This window comes from Micropterus salmoides, unplaced genomic scaffold, assembly GCF_014851395.1.
Source record: "Micropterus salmoides isolate LMB-PRFRI ecotype aquatic unplaced genomic scaffold, ASM1485139v1 Ms_hic_scaffold_2, whole genome shotgun sequence".
Lineage (NCBI taxonomy): Eukaryota > Metazoa > Chordata > Actinopteri > Centrarchiformes > Centrarchidae > Micropterus > Micropterus salmoides.
This window is the reverse complement of record NW_024041150.1, coordinates 29,485,086-29,509,046: the sequence shown is the minus strand read 5'-3', so window position 1 is coordinate 29,509,046 and position 23,961 is coordinate 29,485,086. Positions and strand designations below refer to the sequence as shown.

The window sequence follows — 23,961 nt, the reverse complement described above, 5'->3', positions numbered from 1 at the left end:
CTCAACAGCCTATAGTATCCTATCCCTGCTTTAAACTAAACATAACATAAAATATAACATTTTCAAATTGCAATTTGCACTTCAAAAAAACTACAATCAAAGTTAAGTTAAAAGCGAAGTTTGCATAATGATGTGTTTGTTATGCTACAGGAAATAGCGCTCATCCCGCCCAGTTACACTATTCCCAGATTCTGCTCTGCCTCAGCTTCTCACATTCTGGACTCCCAGCTACAGTTTCTCCCACTGCTCTGCACAGCAGCCACCAATCGGGTCCTGCACACATCTTCCACTCTGCCTCGCTGTTCCCCAGATGATCCCTTCAACACTGCAATAAATATTCCTCTTTCATCTCCAGTCTCCTCCCTCTCTTAATCCTGCACTTGGGTCTACTAGCCTAGCAAAGGTAACAACATAGTTAAAACAAAGTTTTGGTTAATAACTTGTTGTTTTAGTCAGCCCACGCCATGGGAATAAAGAAGCAGTCTCTCTCTCTCTCTCTCTCTCTCTCTCTCTCTCTCTCTCTCTCTCTCTCTCTCTCACACGCACACACACACACACACACACACACACGCAGACAGTGACTCAGTCACTCATGACTGCCTCTCTCTATCCCCCATCCGATCCTCTCTCACTCATGTAATTGCCAGAACTTCTTGTGCATTCATCCTTCTGCTCTGGTCTATGTAGGCTATATTATCATCTATCTTTCAAATACACAACATATCAGGCTATATGCAACCAAACACCTGCATAAACATGGCCTACAACAATACTGAAATGCAGTCATGCACACATTCCTCTTCACTCAAACAAAGTAAAGACAAAGTTTTACATACAGCTCTGTTTCCATCCCTGAAAGAGATCAGCCGATAAATGAGAAAAGTACAGTAGCAGGCGGTAGCGGAAGCCGAAATCTGTGAAATCTGTTCATCATAGTACATCATATCATAGTACACAATATTTCTGTCTAGTAAACTGGTCACTGTGTCACTGAGTCATCAATTCATGCGTTGACGCAACAGAGAGACAACGGAAATAATGCTGCGTTTCAGGCAACTGGGATCTCTGACACTCAGAACTCCAATTAGAAAAACTAGGCTAACACGAACCACCACATGGAGTCCGAGTTCCTACTTGTGAACTTGGAGCAAAACTATGTACCCCAACTTCAGGAGAAGTAGCCTAAATAAATAATGTCAGGGCAGCTCCCACTGAAGCAAACATTGCAAATGGTATACCACAAACTAAAAGGCAACATAAAGCATATTTGCCTGTAGGCCTAAAACAATAGGCTGCAATCACAGTCAAGATAGACACTCTTTCCCAAATTTCATACTAGGCCCATTTTTGTTTGAAGATGAAGCCACATTATCATCAGTAAATTGTTGGTGTTTACATTCTCCCCAGAAGCAAAGTCAAAAAATACACTGCAGAAAGTTGTGGGTGTATACATGTATGTATATATGTATGTTTTATTTATTTTTAAGGTTCTATCATGTGTGTAGCATGAAGGGACTACACACTCTTTATACAGCCTTGTGTTGCCCTAGTGTGTTATAACACTGGCAACATATTTCTCATATTCATCAATTAACATGAAGAACAGGTTCAGTTTTATGTTGGAAATTTCCTGCACAAATGAAGAACTAGGGACCCACTTCCAGGAACAAAAATGTAGTTAAAAACTGTGTCAAAGTAGTAGACTATGTATGATATTGGTTTTCTTGTAATTAGAAAGTGGCTAATGTTTCAGCTAATGTTAAGATAACTTTGTGTAAGTGCATTAGCTTAATGCCAGTTAACATAAGGTAGCATTTTTTAGCTAAGGCTAGCGTAGTTAACATCGGCTCCAATTTGGTAGGCCTAATATTTATTGTATTTATGACGTTTTAAAACAGGTTTATGTTTTTAAGCTATAGGACCACTAATCTTATACTGATATTCACAAGTAATATTAAGATTTAAAATCATATTCACACCACTAACGAGGAACAATACCCATTATTGAACCAGTGTGTATTGGTGTTAAATTGATTGGTCAGAGGACACCCGAGCGACAGGTTTGTCAAATCAGGTTTCTTTGTAGGCGGGAAGTTTGTCATCCTCTAGTAGGGCTGGTCACAGATGCACCAACAATAGCATTTTTAACCAGCTCCTCTCAATGTTGGTAAATATCAATTAAAAAAGGTCAACATCTGAGATGATGATGAAAAAACATGCTATTTTGGGCTGTATGCTGTGGAGTCAATTCAAACAGGTTGATTTACAAATAAGTTGCAAAAAATACATTTATTAAAAGAGCCACTTAAAAAACGTTACTTAAAAAGTTCAACCAATTAGCTTCTAATATTATGAGTGATGTTTAGTTGTATGTGTCACCTGGACAAGTCAGAGAATCATATAATTGAAGCCCTAGTCAGTCCTCTGAAAAGCTGTTATAGATACACTTCTAGGTTAAGACGAGATTGGTGCAATAGTCTGTATATCCTAGGCTAATATGGAATTTTTATGTATGTATTTCATTTAAAAGGTGGTACTTAATCCCAAAGTAGTATCAAGAGCACACATTTAAAAAAGATTATCAGGTACAAAATAAATGCCTAATTTTTAATTGCATGCTCTGTTGGCCATTCAAACAAAAACACTAAATGCTAAGACTAGAAGAAAAGTTTCTGGCACTCTATCTCTTTGTAATTTTCTGATGATCTTCGTTTCTTTACATAAAAATTCAGATGTCTAATTTTTTGTCATAATTAATCAACAAATTTAACTAGTCCCCTTAAACATGTAGCATAATTTAAATTAATGTTAATGCATCTGTCAAAATTCCATGTAGAGTAAAAAGAAAAAGATTTTTGTCAAAATATATTTTCTTCATCAAACACGTAATAAAGCTGATTAGACACATATTGGCAGAATCTACAGATACTTTTATAACCACGGAATGAAAACAATTACAGCAGTAAAAAGATGGGTTGACTGTACTTTACAGGAAAAACAATGTGCTGTGACAACAATTTATATGTTATATTGGAAATATGGAGTTGTGTATCAAATGTCAGGACATGAAGAAATGAAGAATGTAGAAAAAATATTTTTATACACTGTACAGAGGTTCATTAACACACACATACTGCACATGACATTAACGCAGTTCACAAAAAGGTTCATACAAACACTATTATGATACTCACAAAATTACCCATTTTCAAGCATTAAACCGCTCACTCACATTCACACAGCCCAAACATAACCAGAAGATTTTATCATTTATTACAGTGCATTAGGTATCAGTTAGTTCAGTTATTCCCCTTATGTGAAATGCCACTTTTCTTTCAAGTTAAAGTGCTTTTAGTAAAATTACCAAACCCATTTTCCCCATAAACAATAAACATTCAAAGAGCACATGTCACAATGTTGTTAGAAACTATTGGCTACATAAAATATGATACATTCCTTAAAAATCCTTCGTTAAAAATATACTATGTTTCCAGTATTTTCGCCACCTGTTGCAGGTTCTTTATTAATTAAAAAAAGGAAAATAACAGTACTGTGATTCAGTGATAAAAATCCATATCAGACGTTCAACTACATTGCAAAATTCATTTTCTCAAATCAATTTGTCTGTTATTGAGTTCTTATTTACTTAAAACAGATGAAAAATCTGCAGGTGTGGTGAGAATATTTATTCCGATCAACCTTAGTTTTCTTTTTCCCTTTTCGTTCAAGGAAGAGACGCCTATTTCTAGCAAATTCTTGAAACAAGTTGATTTCTATTGGAATCATGTTAAGTTATTCCTACTACTCTTGAGTCGTAGCTAAATTATAGACAGAAGTGACCTGATAAGATGAAGGTTTTTGCATTGTTTGAGTATCTTCCAGTGAATCCCCATGAATATAAGTTTAGAAAATGTCTCTATGGATGACTTCATGTTGTGCTGTACATTTGTACATGTTGGGTTTGTAACTTGTTCCTTCTGAAGCTGGTTGCAGACACAGATATCATCAGTAGGCTATGCTGTCAACAGAGTTGTGGTTATACAGTAGCATTAACAGTGTGTCTGTGTGTGGTTGGTGGGCGCCCATGTGTTTAATTTCCACAAATATGAGTAGGTGTGTGTACAGGTGGGGAGATGTTTTCGTGTGAGAATTGAACTTCTTCTGTAGAGCAGTTTGCTTCTTTTCTTTCTGTCTTTACAGTAACTCAGTTTCACAACAGCTTTCTGAAACCTCTTCCTGTCTTTTTTTTTCTCTCACACATTACTAATACGCACACTCAGTGGGCTGCTATCTCTGATGCGCCTTTCTCGCCCCTTCTCTTCCCCCCCTGTAGCTTTCCTCCAGTCGCATCTTCTCTGGGTCCTTCCCATCCTCCTTACCGCCGTTGTAACGGGACGCCTGAGATGGCGGGCTCGGTGGCAGGGCCTGCTTAAAGAGGGGTGGAGTTTTGGTTTTGGCCACTTTGTCGAAGAAGGCGAAGTCTGCCACATACTTTCCTGAAGGAGACAGGGAGACGACAGGGGGAAACTCATAGCCCCAGAGGATCTCATCGGGAAGATAGGATGTTCGAACCTGGCAGGTAGCGGAGGTCGGCTCAACCGTGGCACTCATGATCACCAGCAGCTCAAAATCTGCCAACTCCGGGTCTGTCCAGCCACCACCTGGAGGACACACAAGACCTGAGGTCAAACAACAAACAAAAAAGCTCCCATTTCCAAAGCAAGCCACATGTTTTTAATTTGTTTCTTCCTTTTCAGGCAATGATTCAATTCACCCCATCACAGTTTTAATAGAGTGAAGCATTTAAAACTAATTACAGAAACTGCTTGAAAACTGATTATTCATCACAGCAGAACCTAAAGGTAAGAAATCTCTTCAAGAGCAAATCAAAGCTGCATTTTCTGGCCCACTGGGGGCAGCATAACACCTTGAAATTAAAACATAGATTACTGACTTGTCAGTGTGTAATGTAGTTATGTAACACGTTGGCAAAAAAGGTGGTTAATTACACATCCAGCAGACACACAGAAATATTCTCATTCATTCTCAGTCATGAGTCTGGCCACCTGAGAAATGTCCTGAAGGAAGTATCTGTCTCTTTAACTGCCACATTCCCAAAACAAAACAGTTGCAGAGCAGAAACCCACAACTATGAGCTAAAATAAGCTCTAAGACCTGAGGGGAACTACAAAGTCATGTGATAATTCTCTGTGGAGTTGTCTCTACATGCATGAATTATTTGATCCGTTGTCAATATGTGTAAAGCAACAATATTAAGCAGCAGTGTTTAAGCACAGAAGATTTGGCCTCAATGGTGTCATGTTTGTCCATGAGGTGTTTATCTTGTATTGTTTTTGTATTATTGTCTCTTGGGTATTATTGTCTTTACACTTGTTAAAGCACTTTGTAACTTGTTTTTGAAAAGTGTTCTACAAATAAAGATTATTATTATTATTATTCAGGTCCTCGTTGATTTAAAAAGAATCAAAGTCTGGGTCACAGATTGATTACTTCAGTAAAAGATGGGAAAGATGCACAGAAACATGCACATGCACAAGTACGCCCTAAAACATAAAACCCTCCCCACTTTAAACACTTGAATGGATCTCAAACACACACACACACACACAAAGTAAAAGCTGCCGCTTGTCGGAAACATTCCAATTATGAATGTTTAATATACGCAGAATATACTTGTAATTTATCGACACACCACTGCAACAACACGAAGGAGACACTAGAAGCCCTCAATCAAGCACACATCTGCATCAACAGGCCTCAGAATGCAGACTCTGTCACCTGTCTAAACAGTCCTTACCCTAACCCAGACCCAGTACCGCTCCCACCAGGGGAAAAAACACAGGTTTCGCAACTGCTTGTACACACTGTACCAAAGTTGGTAGGGATTCTCTATTGGCCCATTGTGGGCAGTTCAAAGGGCTCATCTGCATTTACGTAGTCATCTTCTTAACATCAGCATGGCTCTAGAGACGGCAATGTCCATATGCAATATCTCCACAAGTACTGCATGTGTTGCCACTAAACTTTGTACAGATGTCCGTGATTCACAGATGATGAATCCTGATGACTTTGGAGATACCCTGACTTTTCCCCTAGCACCACCATGAGTTTCACATTTGTGTTTTTGAGTGACACATCACAACAACTATTGGATGGATTGCCATGACGTTATGTGCATAAGTCAGCACTGACCCTGTCATCACCTCATCCCCTCATCCACCTACTGATGTGTTTCTAATATCATCAGCTGTCTATTGTGACTTCCTGCCGTGGTGTTGCAACTTACACCTTGTTACCTTGCCTGACTTTGTTTACTATATTTTCAGCTTAGGCATCTTTTTCAACCCACAAGCTTTTTTCAGCCACAGCATAGTTTCATAATCCCTCGGTTCTACAGGAAATTTATGTATTTGTGAGAAACACCATCAATGACTCATTCAGTGCACACACACACACTTTCCAATCAGCCTTGTGAGGTACAGTGCATATGTAAAATATAACTACATGATTAAGAGGAATGTGTTGATATTCCAGATCAATGGTTTAGACAGTCATCTGTCTCTCCATAGGACATCTCCACAGTGTCTTGCCCTCCTGATACAGTGACTCATAGTCGCACAATGCTGACAAGCTGAAAGCCAGTATTCAATGTGTCTGTCAGAGCAGGTCCCTGCTGATGGTCCAATAAATTTAGTTGAGAACATAAAGCAAGCGTTAAAGGGAGCCTGAAGCTCTGTTCAAAGAAACAGTAGCAGCGTGCAAGGAAGCACGTTCACTGCTCAGTCATGGGTTTTATTATGAATGTGTGCCAAAAAGCATTTCAAAATGTCTCTTAAGGAACACCCATCCAATCATCCATCCATCCATGAACCATACGTAATCATCTTGTACAGGATTGCAGGGAGCTGCGGAGGCCATCCCAGGTCACACTGGGCCAGAGGTAGCGTGGGTACACCTTGGACAGGTTGCCTGTCTACAGGGCTAACACATAGACAACTATTCACACTCACATTCAACTAGGAGATTCAGCGAGACCAAATAAGAAGTGTTGTAGTACTTGACTCCAGTCTTGATCTCGAGACCGGCTTAAGACCAGTTTTTGATGGTCTCGGCAATTGTACTCAGTCTTGTCTCTGTCTCAAACATTGAGGACTCATAAGTTTGGGAATATCAATAGATTGCTTTTGCATTTTCTGATTTATTTGTTAACATCCTAACTTTGATTGGATGTAAAACGTATTGCATCAAATACAACCAATAACCCTAATTAAAAATGTGTTCTTACCGTTAACAACCCCTCCCGCCCCCTTTACACACAATCCAACTGTTTAATAAATGTTTGATTTAATTGATTTGAATCACAAATGAATTAGCACTTAATTTTTCTATTAAGATATTTATTTGATGAGGAAAAGCGACTGAAAAACACATTTTATTATTCTCGATAAACTCTGGTCTTGGTCTTGACTTGGTCTAGGTTTTGGCGGTCTTGACTGAACAGAAACAGGCGGAAATGAAAGTTGAAGTTAAAGGGCAGAGTATAAAAGTACCGTAATTAGAGAACATACAGAAAGAAAATTAGAAAATCAAGTATGTTAATTGAGGCCAAGAAAAAAAATGAAAGAAGCCATCTACAGTAAACGAGTAGTGTGAGTGTAAATAACGCAGCAATCAGAGTCCGTCAGTAGTGATGCCTTTGTGGCTTCCAGTGCTGCTGAGAGGTCTGTGCTGCTGTAAGTGGATCTGTCCAGGCTTCGTGTCAGCACCCCGGACTGTACAGCATTGTGCTCTAATGAGGGGTGTCTCTGGCGATCTTTCTCACACACATTCCAGCCAGAGAAACTCTCTCCTCCGGTGCCAAACCAGCCCAACTCTGGATAGTCAAGGCAGCCAAGCAAGCAGCACATGACTGTAAATACCAACACACCTACATACAAATACACACTGAACTGTCATTCCCAAGAGATATGTGAAACTTTTTTTTTAAATGAAGACATTGACCATTTTATAAAACGTATTACACCTTTTGTTTTTAAATGATTGGTGGTACTAAAGTATAGTTCCATTTAATATATATATACATATATATATATATATATATATAACAAGCTAATTGTTCATATGTACATTTCTAGGAATGCTGTGTATTAATGTCAATATGAAACTGCCAATCCGGTCTACATTCTGCGTTATGGCTGTGCATCTTTACCTTTACCTGACATAGATTCTCTCAAATGTGATATGTAATGACCCTGTTTTGTGTAAAGGGCAATTTTCTCTTAACTTACTGTTATACTAGAAAAAAAGGTTAAGGAATAGTTTTCCTATCAATATTTGTTTAAATATTTGACATTAAAGCCATGATCTACCTTTGGTTGCCCAGGCCCTGAGGGGGCTGTTGTCATCTATGATGTGGTAGAAAGTCAGGGGGATGATGAGGAAGGGGCTGTCGCTGGACGTGTCCACCTGGAAAGGTACATTGCGCTGGTCCAGCCGCACCGTCTCACCCTCCTTTGTCAGGGACGTCTGAAGCAACTTCCCCGTCACCTGGGAGCCAAGATGGAGTCAGTAAATGTAGCCAAGAGGTTGCAGAAGGCATCCTGTAACCAAAAGGCCCCAGGTTTAATACCTGCAATGACCAATAACTTCATCAAAGGCGGTGCGTCCTTGAGCATGGCATTTACTGACACTGAATGTGTCATTTAATGCATTTCATACCAGTCAGATTATTACTGTTAAGTAAGCATTCGAAGGACTTTACTGACAGGATGTGAGTCATAACACAACAGACATAACAGCCCTTTTAAAGAGCTTACGGCTCTCATAAAGCTTGTCTGTTCTTTTTCTTTACTGCATGGGCTTCCAGATAAGCCTGTATGTCAATGTCAGTGGGTCTTATCCATCTTGGCATCAATAATGAAGCTCTTCAAAAGCATACACAGAGAAACAAGACAGACAGACAGACAGACAGACAGACAGACAGGGCATCAGGTGCATCAGACAGGGTAGAAACCACCCAACACCCAAGTGAATGATACCCAAAAGGGACTTGCATACCTGGCATCCTAACAGCAGGCTTTTGCGCATGTTGGCCACTCGGATCATGAGGCAGGGGCGACCCTCATGATTTGACACAACAGCGTGTTGACTAAACTTCACCGTCTCGCCCCTCTTCTTGGGACGAGCGACCTACAAGAGGAGGAAGATGTCAGAGTCTTGGTAAAAAAATTTATATATAATGATTCCTGTCGCTACACACTGTAAACACTTCACATAAACTTCAGTAATCATCTACAGGGCTTCTGATCGCCTCTTTCTCCGTTCACGATAACCTAATCTCCAGTAAGAGAAAGAGTCTCAATAATGACCACAGTGACAATCTGTTAGCATAACTGATAACCTAGAAGCTGACTGTCTAAAAATACTGATAGCTGTAATGATACTGGGTGGATAAAGGAAGGGCCATGAATTGCAACATCTAGATAGTCAAGATACTTTGTTGTTTGATGTTTTTAACAAATGTAGTGCCCAGTGTACGAGCCCAGGGATTAGTGTATAATAAGTAAGTAATATCTACATATTAAAGAAGGATTTGTCAAAAAATGTTCATGCTGGAAAGTGAATAAAGAATAATGTGTTTTGTACAACAGGTATCTAAATAAAGGTTGTAGCCTACAGAAGGTTCCTAACAGTTTACTGAACCCTTCATCCATTTTACAGTTCCTACTGAGTTCAGAACCTTCCAACAGGATTCTGCAGTACAGTATGAAAAGGTCAAAGTAAACAATGAACTGGTTAAAGGATTCACTGAACACTGATTAAAGGTAACCCTTTCAACTTCCACGCCAGTTTGTTCTATTGTAGCGCCCCCCAGTGGTTGAATAAAAAGATTGTAGAGTGTAGAGTTCCACTTTTATATGAGCTCTTTAACAATCACTTTCCAAAAACTACATCTGACTACCTTCGCAAGGAAGGTGCCAGTGATGAAGATCTCCATCACCATGGTGATGACCAGCTGAAAGATGAGCAGGACAATGGCGACGGGACACTCCTCTGTGATGCACCGGAAACCGAAGCCAATTGTGGTCTGAGACTCCAGAGAGAAGAGGAAGGCTCCCGTCAGGGTCTTCACCTCCATTACACATGGAGTATGGTTGGATGGGGGGTCAAACTCTGGAGGAAGAGAGGAAGAACACAAGATCTTGGGTTTGGTGGTGTAAACAAATTATCAAGGAACATTTTGTTCCCTCTCGCACTGTTCTGCCAGGTCTTTCTCATGCTCTTTCTGTAACGCAAAACTGTTTTCCCGTGTGTCTTTCTTCATTTTTAAGCCATTCACAAAAAAGCACTTGTACTTCATGGGTCAGTTTTTTCAGAAATCCGGATGAATTTGATAAAGACATTTTTGTTTTGTTTTCTTGTGTGACAAGATGAGTTCTCAGAGGTTTTTTAAAATTCAATTATGTAATTATTATCTGATCTTGGCATCTTGGCAAAAGCAGTCAAGAACATTTTCTTGCACACATGGTTTAACTGGCACTTACACAATAGTATTTTATTGCTCACTTTATTACTCCAGAATTTCAGGTGTCTGCGGTTAAAAGGACAATAGGCGACATTATTTGACTACAATATATCTTCCAGGGACTAATAGGGTTGTTGATCAAGTAGTTCATATCTTGCTTTCTGTACCAATTTACGAGTGCAATTACATGGAGATTAGGAGTTAGGGAATGTTTGGTCAAAACTCCTAATCTCCATGTAATTGCACTCGTAAGTGCACATGTGTACTGCAAGGTGTCTCACGTACTATTAAGGGTAAAGCAATATGTGTCATTCTCAATCAGACAAGACAAAGAAAGGTACAGCTCTGTGAGGCTGTACTTTCGTCAAGCCAACATGCTCACAATGAGAATACTAACCTACTGATGATTAACAAATGACATGGTGGCACTAGACGAAAAGTCAGGGGATCACCAAAATCATTAGGCTTCACTCTCCAGGGATTATGAATGGCTGCAATAAGTTTCACAGCAATCCATCTGATCATTTTTGAGATATTTCAGTGTGGACCAAAGTGATCCATAGCATTTCTAAAAAGTGAGTTCTGAACAGTGAGCTGTGATTCTGCACTATAAAGCTCCACCATCCTTCCTTCCCCCTCCTTACCCAGTAGATCTCCATGTACCAGTGCCACCAGGTACCAAAGCACTCCAAACAGGAACCAGGTCCCAGCAAAGGTGGCAGAGAAGAGGAAGAACTTGTAGCGCCATTGCATGTCCAGGAAAGTCGTCCAGAGGTCGCGAAGGTACAGCGCCCCTCGCCCGCTTACGTGCTCGATGAGTACATTGCTTCGTCCATCTTTCGAGAGGACGCGGCGCCTCCTCCTCAGCGCACAGGGCCCTCCAGCTCCTGCTCCTCCTCCACCTGCACCCACAACCCCGGTGGCCCCTGTGGAGCCCAGCAGGGGCTTGGTGATGTCAGTCTGTGTCTGGGAGTGGCATACTTTCTGAGGAGAGGAGCCTTCAGAGGAGGGGGGAGTTGCTGAGGTCATGGCTGGTGCTACAGGGGTTGGAGACGAAAAGAGGAGACAACAGGAGGTAAGGAGAAGAATAAGGATGGAAAGAAAAGAAAAATAGAGGTAAGACGGCAAGAAAAAAGGGCACAGGTTGTATGGGCAGTAAGATCAAGTGAACAGCAGGTGGGTCCAAATGAAAAGGAGTGGGATGTGTAAAAAAAAAAAAAAAAAAGGATACAAAAACATTTGATAACCACATGAAAGAGAAAAATGACAGAGTGGAACATTTGGGAGGAGGAGCAGGAAGAGAAGAAGAAGAAAAAGAAGAAGAAGGGCATTAGAAGCACATTTTTTAACTGGACTGTGTTGTGGCTGTCCACGGTGGTCCATTTATGCCCCTTTCTCTTTTCACTGGAAGCAGCTGGCCTTATCAAAATAAGAGCCCCTTTCAGCATGAAGGCACAGCTGCTCTTTCACATTAAAAGCTTGATAGTGCAGGCTCATTGATGTGTCGGTTGCACAAGACAGCTACTGAATTGAGATGAGGAGACACTGGTGGCCGTTATTCTGCATGAAAAAGATTGTCAAAGGAAGTCTTAAACATTAAATCAAGAATGCAAAGATCTTCTACTGGAGCACCCTCTTCCATTTTGCTGAAAACTCTGCCCTCCGCTTATAGGCCTGTTGTTTCATGAATAGACACCTCAATTATGCAGCATTTGCAGCAGATGTGCACTATTTTAGAGTCAAATAGTTTCTGAGAAGTTGTCAGCTGAAGAAAACTGAACAAAAGGTCAGTGAACACCCCTGTCCGCAAACATTTGTGTACGTTTGGCATGGGGCTGTTTTTCATGGTTTGGTCTAAGACCCCTTGCTCTAATTAGGTGAAGTTTGGTGTGGAAAACCCTGATGCTCTTGTGGATGAATGGGAGCGAATCCCTGCATTTAGATTCCAAAAGTCATAGCAGCATATTAATGGCAGTGGTTTTGGAATTAAATGTTCATTTGCACGTCATGTATAGGGATCTAAATACATTTGACTATATGTTTGTTAAATGTGGCTGACTTGAATGAGTGATGGCGGAGTCAACATGTTCTCACTCCCCAACTCGTCACATGTGGACGCATGTTCAAGACCCATCGGCGTCAGTTTGTAACGCACTGGGCACCCGCAAATGACGCTAACAGAGTACCCAGGGCGTCGAAAAGTGACGCCAAAGGGCCTTGACCAAGTGTCAATATGTGATGAGTCGGGAGTGAGATGCGTTCCCATAAACTCAAGCTAAGTGCTTGCTGTCATTTAACAAGCATCAATTGGCTGCCTGTGTCAGAGAATAGTGGTGTAATGTGATGGGATGGATCAGTATATAAGTGTCTGTGGGTCTCAAAGAGTCAGCATGCATATTGACAGAATGAGAAATCAACCACCCCACCTCCGGGTGCCATGGACACTTATTGTCACTGGGTAGACCGTTTTACCCTCATCTTTCTTTCCTTCTCTCTCGCTCTCACTCACAGTTAACTAAATGACTCCTTTGTCTCAAACTGCCTCTGCTTTCCGAATATAACAAAGTCAAAAACAAAACAACCCAAACAAAAGCCTAACTACCAAGTTGATCTGATACGCTCTGTCCTTTCCTGTCCTTTCTGACCCTTCTCTCTCCTCTGTCCATGCTGGAGCTCACACTGAGTGAATGAATAGAGATCTGTGTAGATGTCTGTGCTCTGAATACTAAGATGTGGAGGGGGAGAGAGCAGAGGGAGGCGGGGTCAAGAGGAGGCCCATGTGATTGGCCGTGTCAATCTCCAGCTGAACTCTGAACCCTGCGGAGCTCCTGCCTACACATATAGTAAACACACAACTCGTGTATTGGACATATAGACCTTTTGAACAGTTAGAACACAATACAATACCAATTATTGTCCAAAGGAATGTACGCTTTGCAAAGCAAGGACCTTACACACAACATGTAGCAGCTAGCAACTGCACATGTATTAGTCCATTCATTCAGAATTTAAATGTTATAGCTGGTGAAATATTCCTATTCTCAACAAATATCATGAAAAGACTAACAAACAAAAACGCATTAGTCCGTCTCTCAATACTTTCCACCTTCCCTGCCCTGTCTGTGGCACTCAGCCCATTTCTTCCTACTGAAGATATAAATCTGTTGAGTAGTGTTAACTGATCTTTTTTTGGCCACCTGGGGGCAGCACAACAAGGTGAAAGCACAAAATTGACATATTATCACCTTATAAAGTTGTTATGGCCAACTTGTTGGCTGTTTATAGCAGACACTGTCTTTCAGGTCATGTTCCTGACCACCTGATGAGTGGAAATCCATTATTAATAAGACTGACAATATTTGCTTGAAGGTTCAATTCATTGTTGGTTTTGGTCTTTTCATGGGATCAGTTTGAAGCAAAACGATATCTGTGATGGTAATACTGATGGATTCCCTCTCTTGTAAAATGACTTTTCCCACTCGTTGAACGACCACACTCAAGGTTAGGATCTCTTCCTCTCTGTCCGGCTCTCCATCCGTCTCCTTCCCTCTGTCCTGTGCGCACAAGAATCCTTTGTTTTCAAGGAGATGAAAGGGACAAAAGCCACCATTGAAAAATACGACTGAGTGAGCGAGTGAGTGAAAGAGGGAGCAACTTAGACGGGGAGAGGAGAGCGGTACGAAGCGTCAAAGTGTGTGTGGTGTGTGTGTGTGTGTGTGTGTGTGTTTGCAACTGTGTTTGATCGTGTGTGAGTATGCAGTGCTTGACATTGTGAGGAGGCATAGATGGTAGGAAGAAGAGAGAGAATAATTGGTTTCGGGTGACAAAAGGAGTGAATGAGGAAGAGGGAGAGAAATGGATGGTGAAGGAGAGAGAGGAAGGCATATGTGAAGTGAAGGTGGAGAAAACAGATCGGTGACAAAAGACGGTCATTAGTATTCCAGAGGAGAGAGTAATCCCTTCTACTCAGAGCCCCTGTCCAGTGTCCACAGCCATAAAGAACCCCCAGCAGCCAGTACACTGCAGTGAAAAGACTCAATACAACACGACTTGAATGGCTGTGACCACTGTCCACACCACAGCAGCCTCTGCACTGGACTGAAAGGACCGTCTAACATCAACACAGGCCATGCCAAGAAGGCATCTGCTCAGCCAACACAAAACGTTAGAACCACAAACTTACTGGAGCCAAACTAAGCACCGCACATTGCCATACAAATGAGCTGCTGTTGTATCACTGTGTCTTTAAATACACTTTACAGAGAATGATTTCAGACAATCTCGATAAAAGAGAGCCTCTTCTTTAGCCGTGCTTTGTATTGATTCCATTGCTACAGTAAATACAAATAAAATGTTGTGGTCCTGATTAGTTCAGACAGCCTACGTTTCTTAAACCTAGTAGCCATATCTATGAGGAGGTCATGTGACCTGATACCACCTTATTCCGCAAAGGTATCAATCTTTGGCACAAAGTTATACTTACAGCGTTAACAAGCTTACAGCTAGCTCACCTAGACTTACTGTGTATTGCAGCAATACATTAGCTGGATGTTTATGTGGTGAAAAAGTGCAAGAACACAAGATGTTTCATTTATCAATACAATGATGCAGGTTATTGTTAACATCTTATAGTAATTAATATTATTTGCAGTTGCCACAAACAATCACTAAAACAGAAGATGTTTGCTGTAATTGGTCTGGAAGCTGATTTTAACATCTGAATTAAAATACAACTTTCTGTTCAACTAATATATACTAATAATATAACAATGAAAAATTTGCTTGTGACACAATGAAAAGCCCCAGTCATGGATAACTGAACTGTATGTAATTGTGAAACTAACCACATGAGTTTCCACTTCTGGTGTAGACGGGAAGTTTGTTGCTAAAACAAGTAAATGCAGAAACACTGTACAGTAACTTTAGGTTTTAGTTAACTTTAGGTTTACCATCATGTACTTTTCAGATGTCTCCTATATGTTTGAAGTGTCTCACAAGCAACTTTCCCCTCCTTTGAAAACCTTATGTCTCCAAAACAACAACTTTTCACAAGCTAGAAATTTTTTTCCTATTTTCAGCTTTGTTACAATGCTATTTTCTGATAATCCAATGATTTTTAGTTAGGAGAATTTCACAATCCACAAATGAACACTTAAATATTCCGTTTTCACTTGACAGCCTTAAATAAGCACACTTTATAAAGGTTTATAAGTTAGATTTTTAGGAGAAAAAAAAAGATTCAGACTATTCTCGACAGTGACGAAACGCAATCTGAAGAGCCGTTTGTCCATTTGGACTACTGTAGAAACATGCCGGTGCAACATGGTGACATCCATGTAAGAGGACCCGCGATGTATGTACATAGAAATGTCTCATTCTAAGGTAATAAAACCATAGCGGTCTTCATACACCACTGAAATGGTTATGTTTATCATATTGAATTTCTGTTAAACACTGAACCTTTAAAGGGAGAGAGTAGCCTAAGTTTTTCTGCAGAAGGATTCTTGATGTATAAACTCAACTGTCAGACAAATTCCCTCCTCCCTTCAGTGCTCCCTCAGAAACTCAATTTGGGTGCATAAAGATGTCAGTGTGCTAGAAAAGAACTAGTGTGTATTATGTTCTGGTTTGATTATAGCCACCCTCGAAGGTGGTGTGAAAAGCTTGTCTTCATAGAGATATGTGATAATCTTTCAAAAGGAGATAATTTTCAGAAAAATGTTTGAAAAATGACAAAAGAACACTTGAGAGTTCAAATCCTGCCTGCTTTCTCCACCTTTGCACACCTGGCCAATGGCTGCATGAAGTGGGCCAATTGACTATTTCTGAAAGCCACAATAATTGTCAGATGTAGTCCCCCAATTCCAACATAGGAAAGGTGTGGGGCCATCCACAAACACTTTGGTTGAAGCAGACACTTTAACTTCCTCCTATATTACAGTGTAATCAAGGCAGCAATTATTTTCAGCCTAAATATAACTCATGTTAAGTATTTTAGTTGTATATAAACGTAATTCTCCGCCACTGCAACTTTAACTTACATTCAGTGTATCTGTATTGTAGCCGCTACATCGTCTGAGTTCCATGTGCACATAAGTAGTCATGGCACCCAGACATTTGTCTCAGTGTGTCTGTGTGTGTCTGTCCAAATCTCCATCTAAATCTAACACTTCCCTAAACCACTCGCCTCCACTTCCGCTGCCCAGAATTAGTACTTAAGAGTTACGACATTGACCCAAATAAAACAATGGAGAGCAGCTGTTGGCCACTAGGCTGTGATTTAGGACTGACTTTTACCATGTTCGTTGGAGGTCGTAGTAGCCCATGATCTGTCTCTCTGCTGTAAATCTGACTCGTTTAAACTGTTGTTGGTGCTGATGAGGATTCCTCAATGAGAACCAGTGCTTTGTTTTGACTGAAGGCTTCCGAGTCAACTTTAGAGTCAAAACACCATCACACCTGTTCTTTCCACTGTGCTAGTATGAGCACTGTCCTACAACTTGTATTGTTCTTCCCGCATGGCTACAGCCAAAGTTTCTTCCTTTTGTTTTGCATCTAGATATTTAGTAGAAATTGTTAGGAAAACCATATTAATCATCCATGACAGGTGCAGGATGTGGAGACTTAAGTTAGCTAAACTTTTATTTTAAAAATTATCTCTGACTGCAACACTTCCAGTAAAGTATTAGGATTCATTCATGGATTTTTGCCTAATAATGCCACTAATGTTGTAATATGAACCAGATAATTGTGTAGCGGTAGAGATTTGATAGTGGAACCTTCTCTGTTGTTACATACTATAATAATCTCCGTGCTGTAAACAAAGGGCAGTAGATGCAGCAGGGCTGAGCACCTGTTTGACTGTTAACCTCAAGCCTTGCAGTTCAATGATATACAGTATGTTTTCCTCTGATTAATCCCACATTACAAGTCTTACAGACTTCACAACTAGATATCATTAGGAGACAAGAATAACATCACAGCCAAAAACAAGAGTATTGTTAGAGGAATATCACAGTGCAGTATTACAGGAACATAACAACAAAGTCCACTACGAGAGACACAGTATGCGTACATATAGGAATGTTGTAGGGATTTTTTTCACGGGGTACGTTTGATGACATTGAAATTGGTAATAGGCAGGCTAAGTAGAAAAAACACAGTAATGACACCAACACTTGGCCTGCAAACAAGGCAAATAAGCTGTCCGATCTCAACATTATTTTCATTAAAAATTTTTTAAATCCTTTGGCGTCTTAATAAAAAGGAAAACAAATAGACTGATTTGAAAGTGTTTGTATCTCTTACCTTCCTGTTGACTTGTAACAGAAGTTCACTGTGACCACAGCTTAGAAACTTGGAAAATTTAATTAGTTTCACTGTTCAGCAGACATGTGAAAAAGACAGACAGCAAAAAGATTACAAAATCTCACGGTTTTGGATGACGCAACCTTGTTGATAGCTCAAGCATGTTTTAAATCACCTCTCACTTTGACATCACATTGCTTGCATGTTTGTCTTTTGCGGTCTCCCTGTTGTTGTCTGTTGTCATCCTATGTTTAAAAAAAGAAAAACTCTCTGTAAAAAAGGCATGAAACCCGTCAGAAGAGAGGCATGGATGAGGATTAACCATCGGTCAGTCTGTGTCTCCCAGCACACTGGTACTGGCAGTACCGGTTCTGGCTCACTGTTATTGGGTCATTATGTAATCAGATGACCACAGTTTGCACTTCTTGCATGTGGAGCTGAGAAGAAGCCCTGTGTGTCCGCACAGAGAGAAGTTAAAGAAGCTTGTGCCGTCCACTCCTCCAGGACCCCCCTGCACGCCTCTCTATATAAACCCAAACGTATTCAGACAGCTGCTGTTTCACAACATTTTTAATTCATTAATTCAACTCTCCTCCCAGCTTCTCCTCCTACCCTCCCTCTCCGTGTCTCTACCCAACTGTACACTATAAATGGGCCCCTTTGTTGCGAGGCCACCTCCGCTGTTTCAGCCTTTGTCAACTTTCTCATGTAAATGTTTGATGGTTATAAGATACAAGTCTGGAAGTTGTTTTACTGAAACGGAGGTATTTACAAATCAAAGACAGAAAAAAAACAGGGCTCTTTTCTTTTGCACTTGGCTTCAAGGAGTTTTGCGTTGGCAAGTGTGCAGTGAATGGATAATGTCGGTGCATCTCTGTGAGGCTGTGCCATGTCCGCCTGCAAGGAGGGGAACTCGGTGGTGTATAGGCGAATACACATGGTCCTGCTGTGAATGGACAGCACTGGATGACCAGGACGAATTAATTCACCAAACACTGGCCCCGTGGTGGAATGTGTTTCCATTTTTAATACTCTGTACTTTTAAAGTTTCAGGGGGTCAGACCTTCACTAGACTGTCTATAAGATGAGATTCTTTAAAAGGTCAAAAAATCAAGTGTTCAAATTTAAGTTTAATTTGACAGCAAGAGCAATGTGCAGGACTTTCTTAATTTTTACCATGTCTAGCCCCACTCTGGAGCCAACACCATACGGATGCTTGATTCTCCATATTTGTCATTTTTTGTTAATTATATCATACATTTGCTTTCAGCGTGCATAGAAGATGCCACAGGGCTTACCCCACTGCATTGAACTATGATGCTAAAGGGCTTCCCAGTACGTTACAAACTATCACTAAGGGGTCTTGACCATGCATCCATATGTTTATACGATCTATATACGACTTGAGAGTGAGAAGAAGTTGCTGGTGCACCTGCAATTGAAATATTGGATGTGCGTTCTGTGGTGCCAGGAATTGGAATAAATTACCTTTGCACATGAAAGAAAAATAGTAACCACCCCAATTTCAAAAAAGAAGGACACATTATATATATATATATATATATATATATATATATATATATATATATATATATATACATTTATGCAAATATCGTATATACATGTATGTGTTACTAGACAACGGAGATATTTAGATGTCGACTTGCAGCAGGAAGGATTACTTGGACAAGGAATATAACATCTCTACCTCTTTACTGTGGAGGATGGCAATATTACTTGTAACATCTGAATGCTCTAACTTAAGCGCAGACAAACTTTTTGAGCCCACACCAGAGCCAATCAGTGATCACTATCAGCAACAGGACTAGCAACTATAGCTGCCACCTACGTAGTTCCGGTAACAAGGTAACATTATTATAACACAACATTTATACTGTAATTATCTCAACATGACAGACATACTCAGTCGAAAAATATGCTGACTGACATATTAAATAACATGGGGCATAAGAACAATAATAGTATCAGTAATACTATTTATACATAAAAACGTTGATGGTCTAACTCCATATATGTCTCTATAGGAACAGCTTAATAGAGTTTGTTTTATATTCCAAAGAAAGTGGAAAGGGCAACCTGTCAGCCCACCATTCAAAACTTTCCTTTTAACTTTTGACGATAGTTAAATTTATTGTCTGTTCATACGAGAGTCCCCAGGCGGTGCGCAGACACATGAATCTGCAGCTGGGAGTCACCGCACAATAAACCCGCCACTGCACAATGTTTAGTTCGGCTGGTTTCACACACACATCAATCTGTAGTACCCCTCCAACCTGCCAGCGGGTGTTGTTCCTCCTCAAAACACTGTCCTGTCCTGCTGAGTCTGGGGCTCCCCTTATCCGGAGCAATGGGGCCCTGCATCCACAGGGGCCCAGATTTAAATGTGTGTGTTTACCTTGTGGGTGACGTTTTCATGTGGATTTAGCTCCTTGTAGGTTGGGGTCAGGTAATTTCCACAATTTACTGTGCTTATTTTGTCTGTGTACTGACCCGAAATAACCCACTAAAAAATTTAGCTTTTGCAACTAACCGTATTTAACCTGTTGCATCTTTCTTAACAAACAAATGTTACAAGGACAGAACTGACCTGTATTATTGCTGTATCTGTATTACAAGTGTCTTTCCTTTGTTTTATCTGTTGTCCTCTTCTTTCTCCTCTCTTAATTTGTCAAAGCTCAGTTTTGTTTTTGTTTTTCCTTCAAAACAAACTTTGTTTCATTGGTTGTTGTGGGAGAGCTGCTCTGGAGGCAGACGTATTCTCATTGGTTGACTGAAAACTCAGCAGGTGGGGTCAAATAGCCTAGCAGTTTGTGTGTGTGTGTGTATGGTGGGGGGGGGGAGGGGGGGAGGGGGAGGGGTGCCTGGAACATTAATTTTATCAATTTCTTATATCTTCAGAATGAACATGTGATCCTCTTCAAGCAAATGCAACGCAATCCCCAACATCTACTTGTCTTAATATTGCCTCGTGAGCTTTTGGTATGCTGCCTAATTAGATAGATCCATAAATCAAGAGTGAAGCATTCCCGCTGTGCACATCCTTTTACTTCTTTGGGATTATGTTTGGGCAGAAAAACATCATCATGTCAGAGTTTAACCCAATCAACCACATCATTGATTGACTAACAATAAAACCTGCTCCTCTTAACTTTCAAAGAAGCTCCAGCCTTGTGGATTCCAAAAGGTATATATAGCTGGATTCAATATATGCAGGCTCAATAGGGCTCTGTATCATATTTAACCCACTTCATGTAATGTATGAAAGAATGTGGCCTCATTAAGCCAACAGAAACCAAGACATTGCTTCTCTGTTTTCAGACCGGCGAGAGTTTTAGGAAAACTATGTCACGGGGGTCAGCGGTCACTGAGAGGGAGTCAAGAGAGGAGGGAGAAGAATAAAAGATACAGGGAGGGAGGGAGGGAGACGGGCAAGAGAAGGAGAGCATGAGAGACAAAGAAAAAGAGGAAGGAAGAGATGAAGCTGACAAAAACAGGAGATGTTAAAGGCTGAGATGAAGGAGACATGAGTTTGTGGACCGGAGAGACAATGAAGCAGGAGGTGAGGAGGAAGGAGAGAAAATACAGGATGGCGTAATGTGGACCGGTCGGAAGGCTCCCTCCTTTTTTTTACCTCCATCTTCCTTTTATCCACCCCTCTCTTTGTCCATGTGTCTCTTTGGCCCAGGATGAGGTTTGTGTTTCCATCACGTTTCACAACTTGCCCTCCCCCTTTGTTTCCTCCGCAACTGCCCTCAACACACACACACACAGAGTCATACTTACTTCACTTCATAGGACGTTCATTTCCTGGCAACTTGCCCTAACCACAACCCTAGTCTAACATTACCTTAACCTTAAACCAAGACACCCTAACTTGGATTTTCTCCCAAAAAGGAAGGGGAGTCCCCAGAAGGTGACTGCATAAACTGATTTGCAGTATGTCCCAAAATGAGCTCACACACACACACACACACAAGTCTTTACATGTGTAACTTCCTCAAATGATTGTTTTTCTTTCTGAGTATTAAAAAAAACCCTGTTTGTGTGCAAAGTGTGAGAGAGTGTGAAAATTACCAGTACCAGCTCGCCTCGCCTCGGTTTGGCCGTCCTCCGTTTTCCATTGCAGATAGTACTGTTTTATTTATTTTTTAATTTTTTAAATATTTTTTTAACACACACAAGCTTACTGTTTTATTTTTTATTTTTTTATTTTTTTAACACACACACACGCTTACTTTTTTATTTATTTATTTTATTTTAATTTTTAATATTTTTTTAACACAAACACACATACGCTTTGATTACTTTACGCTTTAATTACGTGTTTAATGAAATGTATGGGGTTGATTGTTGATGTAGTTTGTATGATGCTTTGGCAATATTGTTGTTGTTACACATTCATGCCAATAAAGCTAATATGAATTGAATTAGTACCCAGAGATAGTACCCCTCAATGTAGCTGGTCGTCATAGCGACGCCACACACACCAGCGACCCACACACAGCTGTCTCTTGATTTAAGTTAAAACGTTTTCAACATTGCTCAGAATGTAAAGACAGATAAGCGGACAGCTGTGTTTTCCTCTGCCGTTGTTGCTGCAGCGGTCTGTGTGACGGTGGGAGCAGAGGGCTCTGTGAGCGGGCGGCTGGCCGGCCTAGCAAGCTCCTCCCACAGGTTGGCGCAGGCTTCCCCCGAAGCCACTTGTGAAGCTCTACAACTCCGAAAACTTTCAAGCACATTTTTGTTCGGCCATCACTTCTTGTAAAACTGTAAATATTCAAAATCTACTTCTCAGAAGTGGATTTAGTGATGAAATAAAGTATGAAAACTGTAAAATATAAAACTTTCTGTTGCTGGCCTGTCTGGTGCAGCAATGATGATGCAGTGAATAGTGAACATTCTCTCTGACCAATCAGCAGTCTGTCGTGTTTTCACGTTACATTTTAGTATCCCTCAGCTCGCTTGGAACCTCATAATACGGTAATACAAAAAAAAGTACCTGAAAGCAGGTACAGATACAACTTTTCTATAATGGAAAACCAAAAAAAGGCAAGTAGAGCTGGTACCATGCAGTGGAAAACCCTTCAGCTCTCTATTTCTTGCGTACCCCAGATTCTGCTCATGTTGGTTCATGCATGGCTGTTCACGCTTTGCATTAGTGAGACACACTATGTCCAATAATAGTTCAAGTTCACAAAGGCACGGTAGGTACAGTAGGTTCAATGCTAATCTCTCACTCCATCTGGTGGTTATCTGTCACACACTTAACATAAGCAAAATAGTTTGTAGAGAAATATATTCTCTATAGTTAATTTAGTATAATACAAGGTAAAATACAACAAATGATGATATTTATTGAGCCCATTTCAATGTGAAATGAGAACAAGATTTAGGAGTAAATTCTTGTTTTATTGAATCCCATTAAAACCTACCTGCATTGATCTGCTTGTTACAAAATGAAAGCCACACTTAATATCAGAAGAAAAATCTGTCTGAATCCATTTAATCGTCATCTTTTTGAGCCGGAAGATGAAGTACAGTTAACAGATTAAAAGCATGCTTTTTGTTGACTCAAATTTGGAAAATTTGGGGTCAAAACAGACAAAAAAAGTTGGAACCACGACCATGAGCTTTTAAAGATTTCTCATTTGACTTAAGAACAGACTCAACCACAATTGTAGATTTTTATTTAGTAATCACAAAAGCCTAAATTATTTAAGAGACTATTAGTCATCTATCAATTCCACAAAAAATAAACTGTGAGCTTGACGTAGATGTAGCTGTAATCCAACAATAGCAGCCTCAAGAAACCATCGCTGCACTTCAGCAGTTTCACTCTGATCAGTGATGAACATCATGTGAAAACAGAGGAAGACTACTTAGAGTATTTTGGTTTCAGAGATGTTGCAAACCATGTTTTCTTATTTACAGATGATTCCAATGTAATGTTGTGTGTGGATAATTCATAAGTCTGGACTGCTGACTGTCTCAAAGGTTCCTGGTGTTTTGTCAGTGTTATAGGGCCTTGATTTCTTTCTGCCTTCAGACTGAACCTGGGAGACCTCTTCAGACTACTCATAAGCTTT

The 23,961-nt window shown here is 40.4% G+C and overlaps 1 protein-coding gene across 1 annotated transcript; it reads right to left on the bottom strand.

Moving 5' to 3' along the window:
• Positions 1-1,447: 1,447 nt before the first annotated feature.
• On the bottom strand, positions 1,448-18,376 carry LOC119913379 (ATP-sensitive inward rectifier potassium channel 10-like). The gene is made up of 6 exons (XM_038732793.1): positions 17,855-18,376; positions 11,191-11,583; positions 9,983-10,194; positions 9,079-9,210; positions 8,391-8,568; positions 1,448-4,661 (listed from the first exon to the last, which is right to left on the bottom strand). Exons 2-6 carry the CDS (start codon positions 11,573-11,575, stop codon positions 4,288-4,290), a joined length of 1,281 nt encoding a protein of 426 aa, XP_038588721.1. The 5' UTR covers positions 11,576-11,583; positions 17,855-18,376; the 3' UTR covers positions 1,448-4,287.
• Positions 18,377-23,961: the final 5,585 nt, after the last annotated feature.

Bases quoted from the DNA above. Each gene is read 5' to 3' on its own strand.
- LOC119913379 (XM_038732793.1), bottom strand. From the start codon at position 11,575: ATGACCTCAGCAACTCCCCCCTCCTCTGAAGGCTCCTCTCCTCAGAAA. The intron at 10,195-11,190 runs GTAAGGAGGGGG...CTCTTCCTCCAG, and splicing joins GGTACATGGAGATCTACTGG to AGTTTGACCCCCCATCCAAC. The intron at 8,569-9,078 runs GTATGCAAGTCC...CTTGGCTCCCAG, and splicing joins GCCTGCTGTTAGGATGCCAG to GTGACGGGGAAGTTGCTTCA.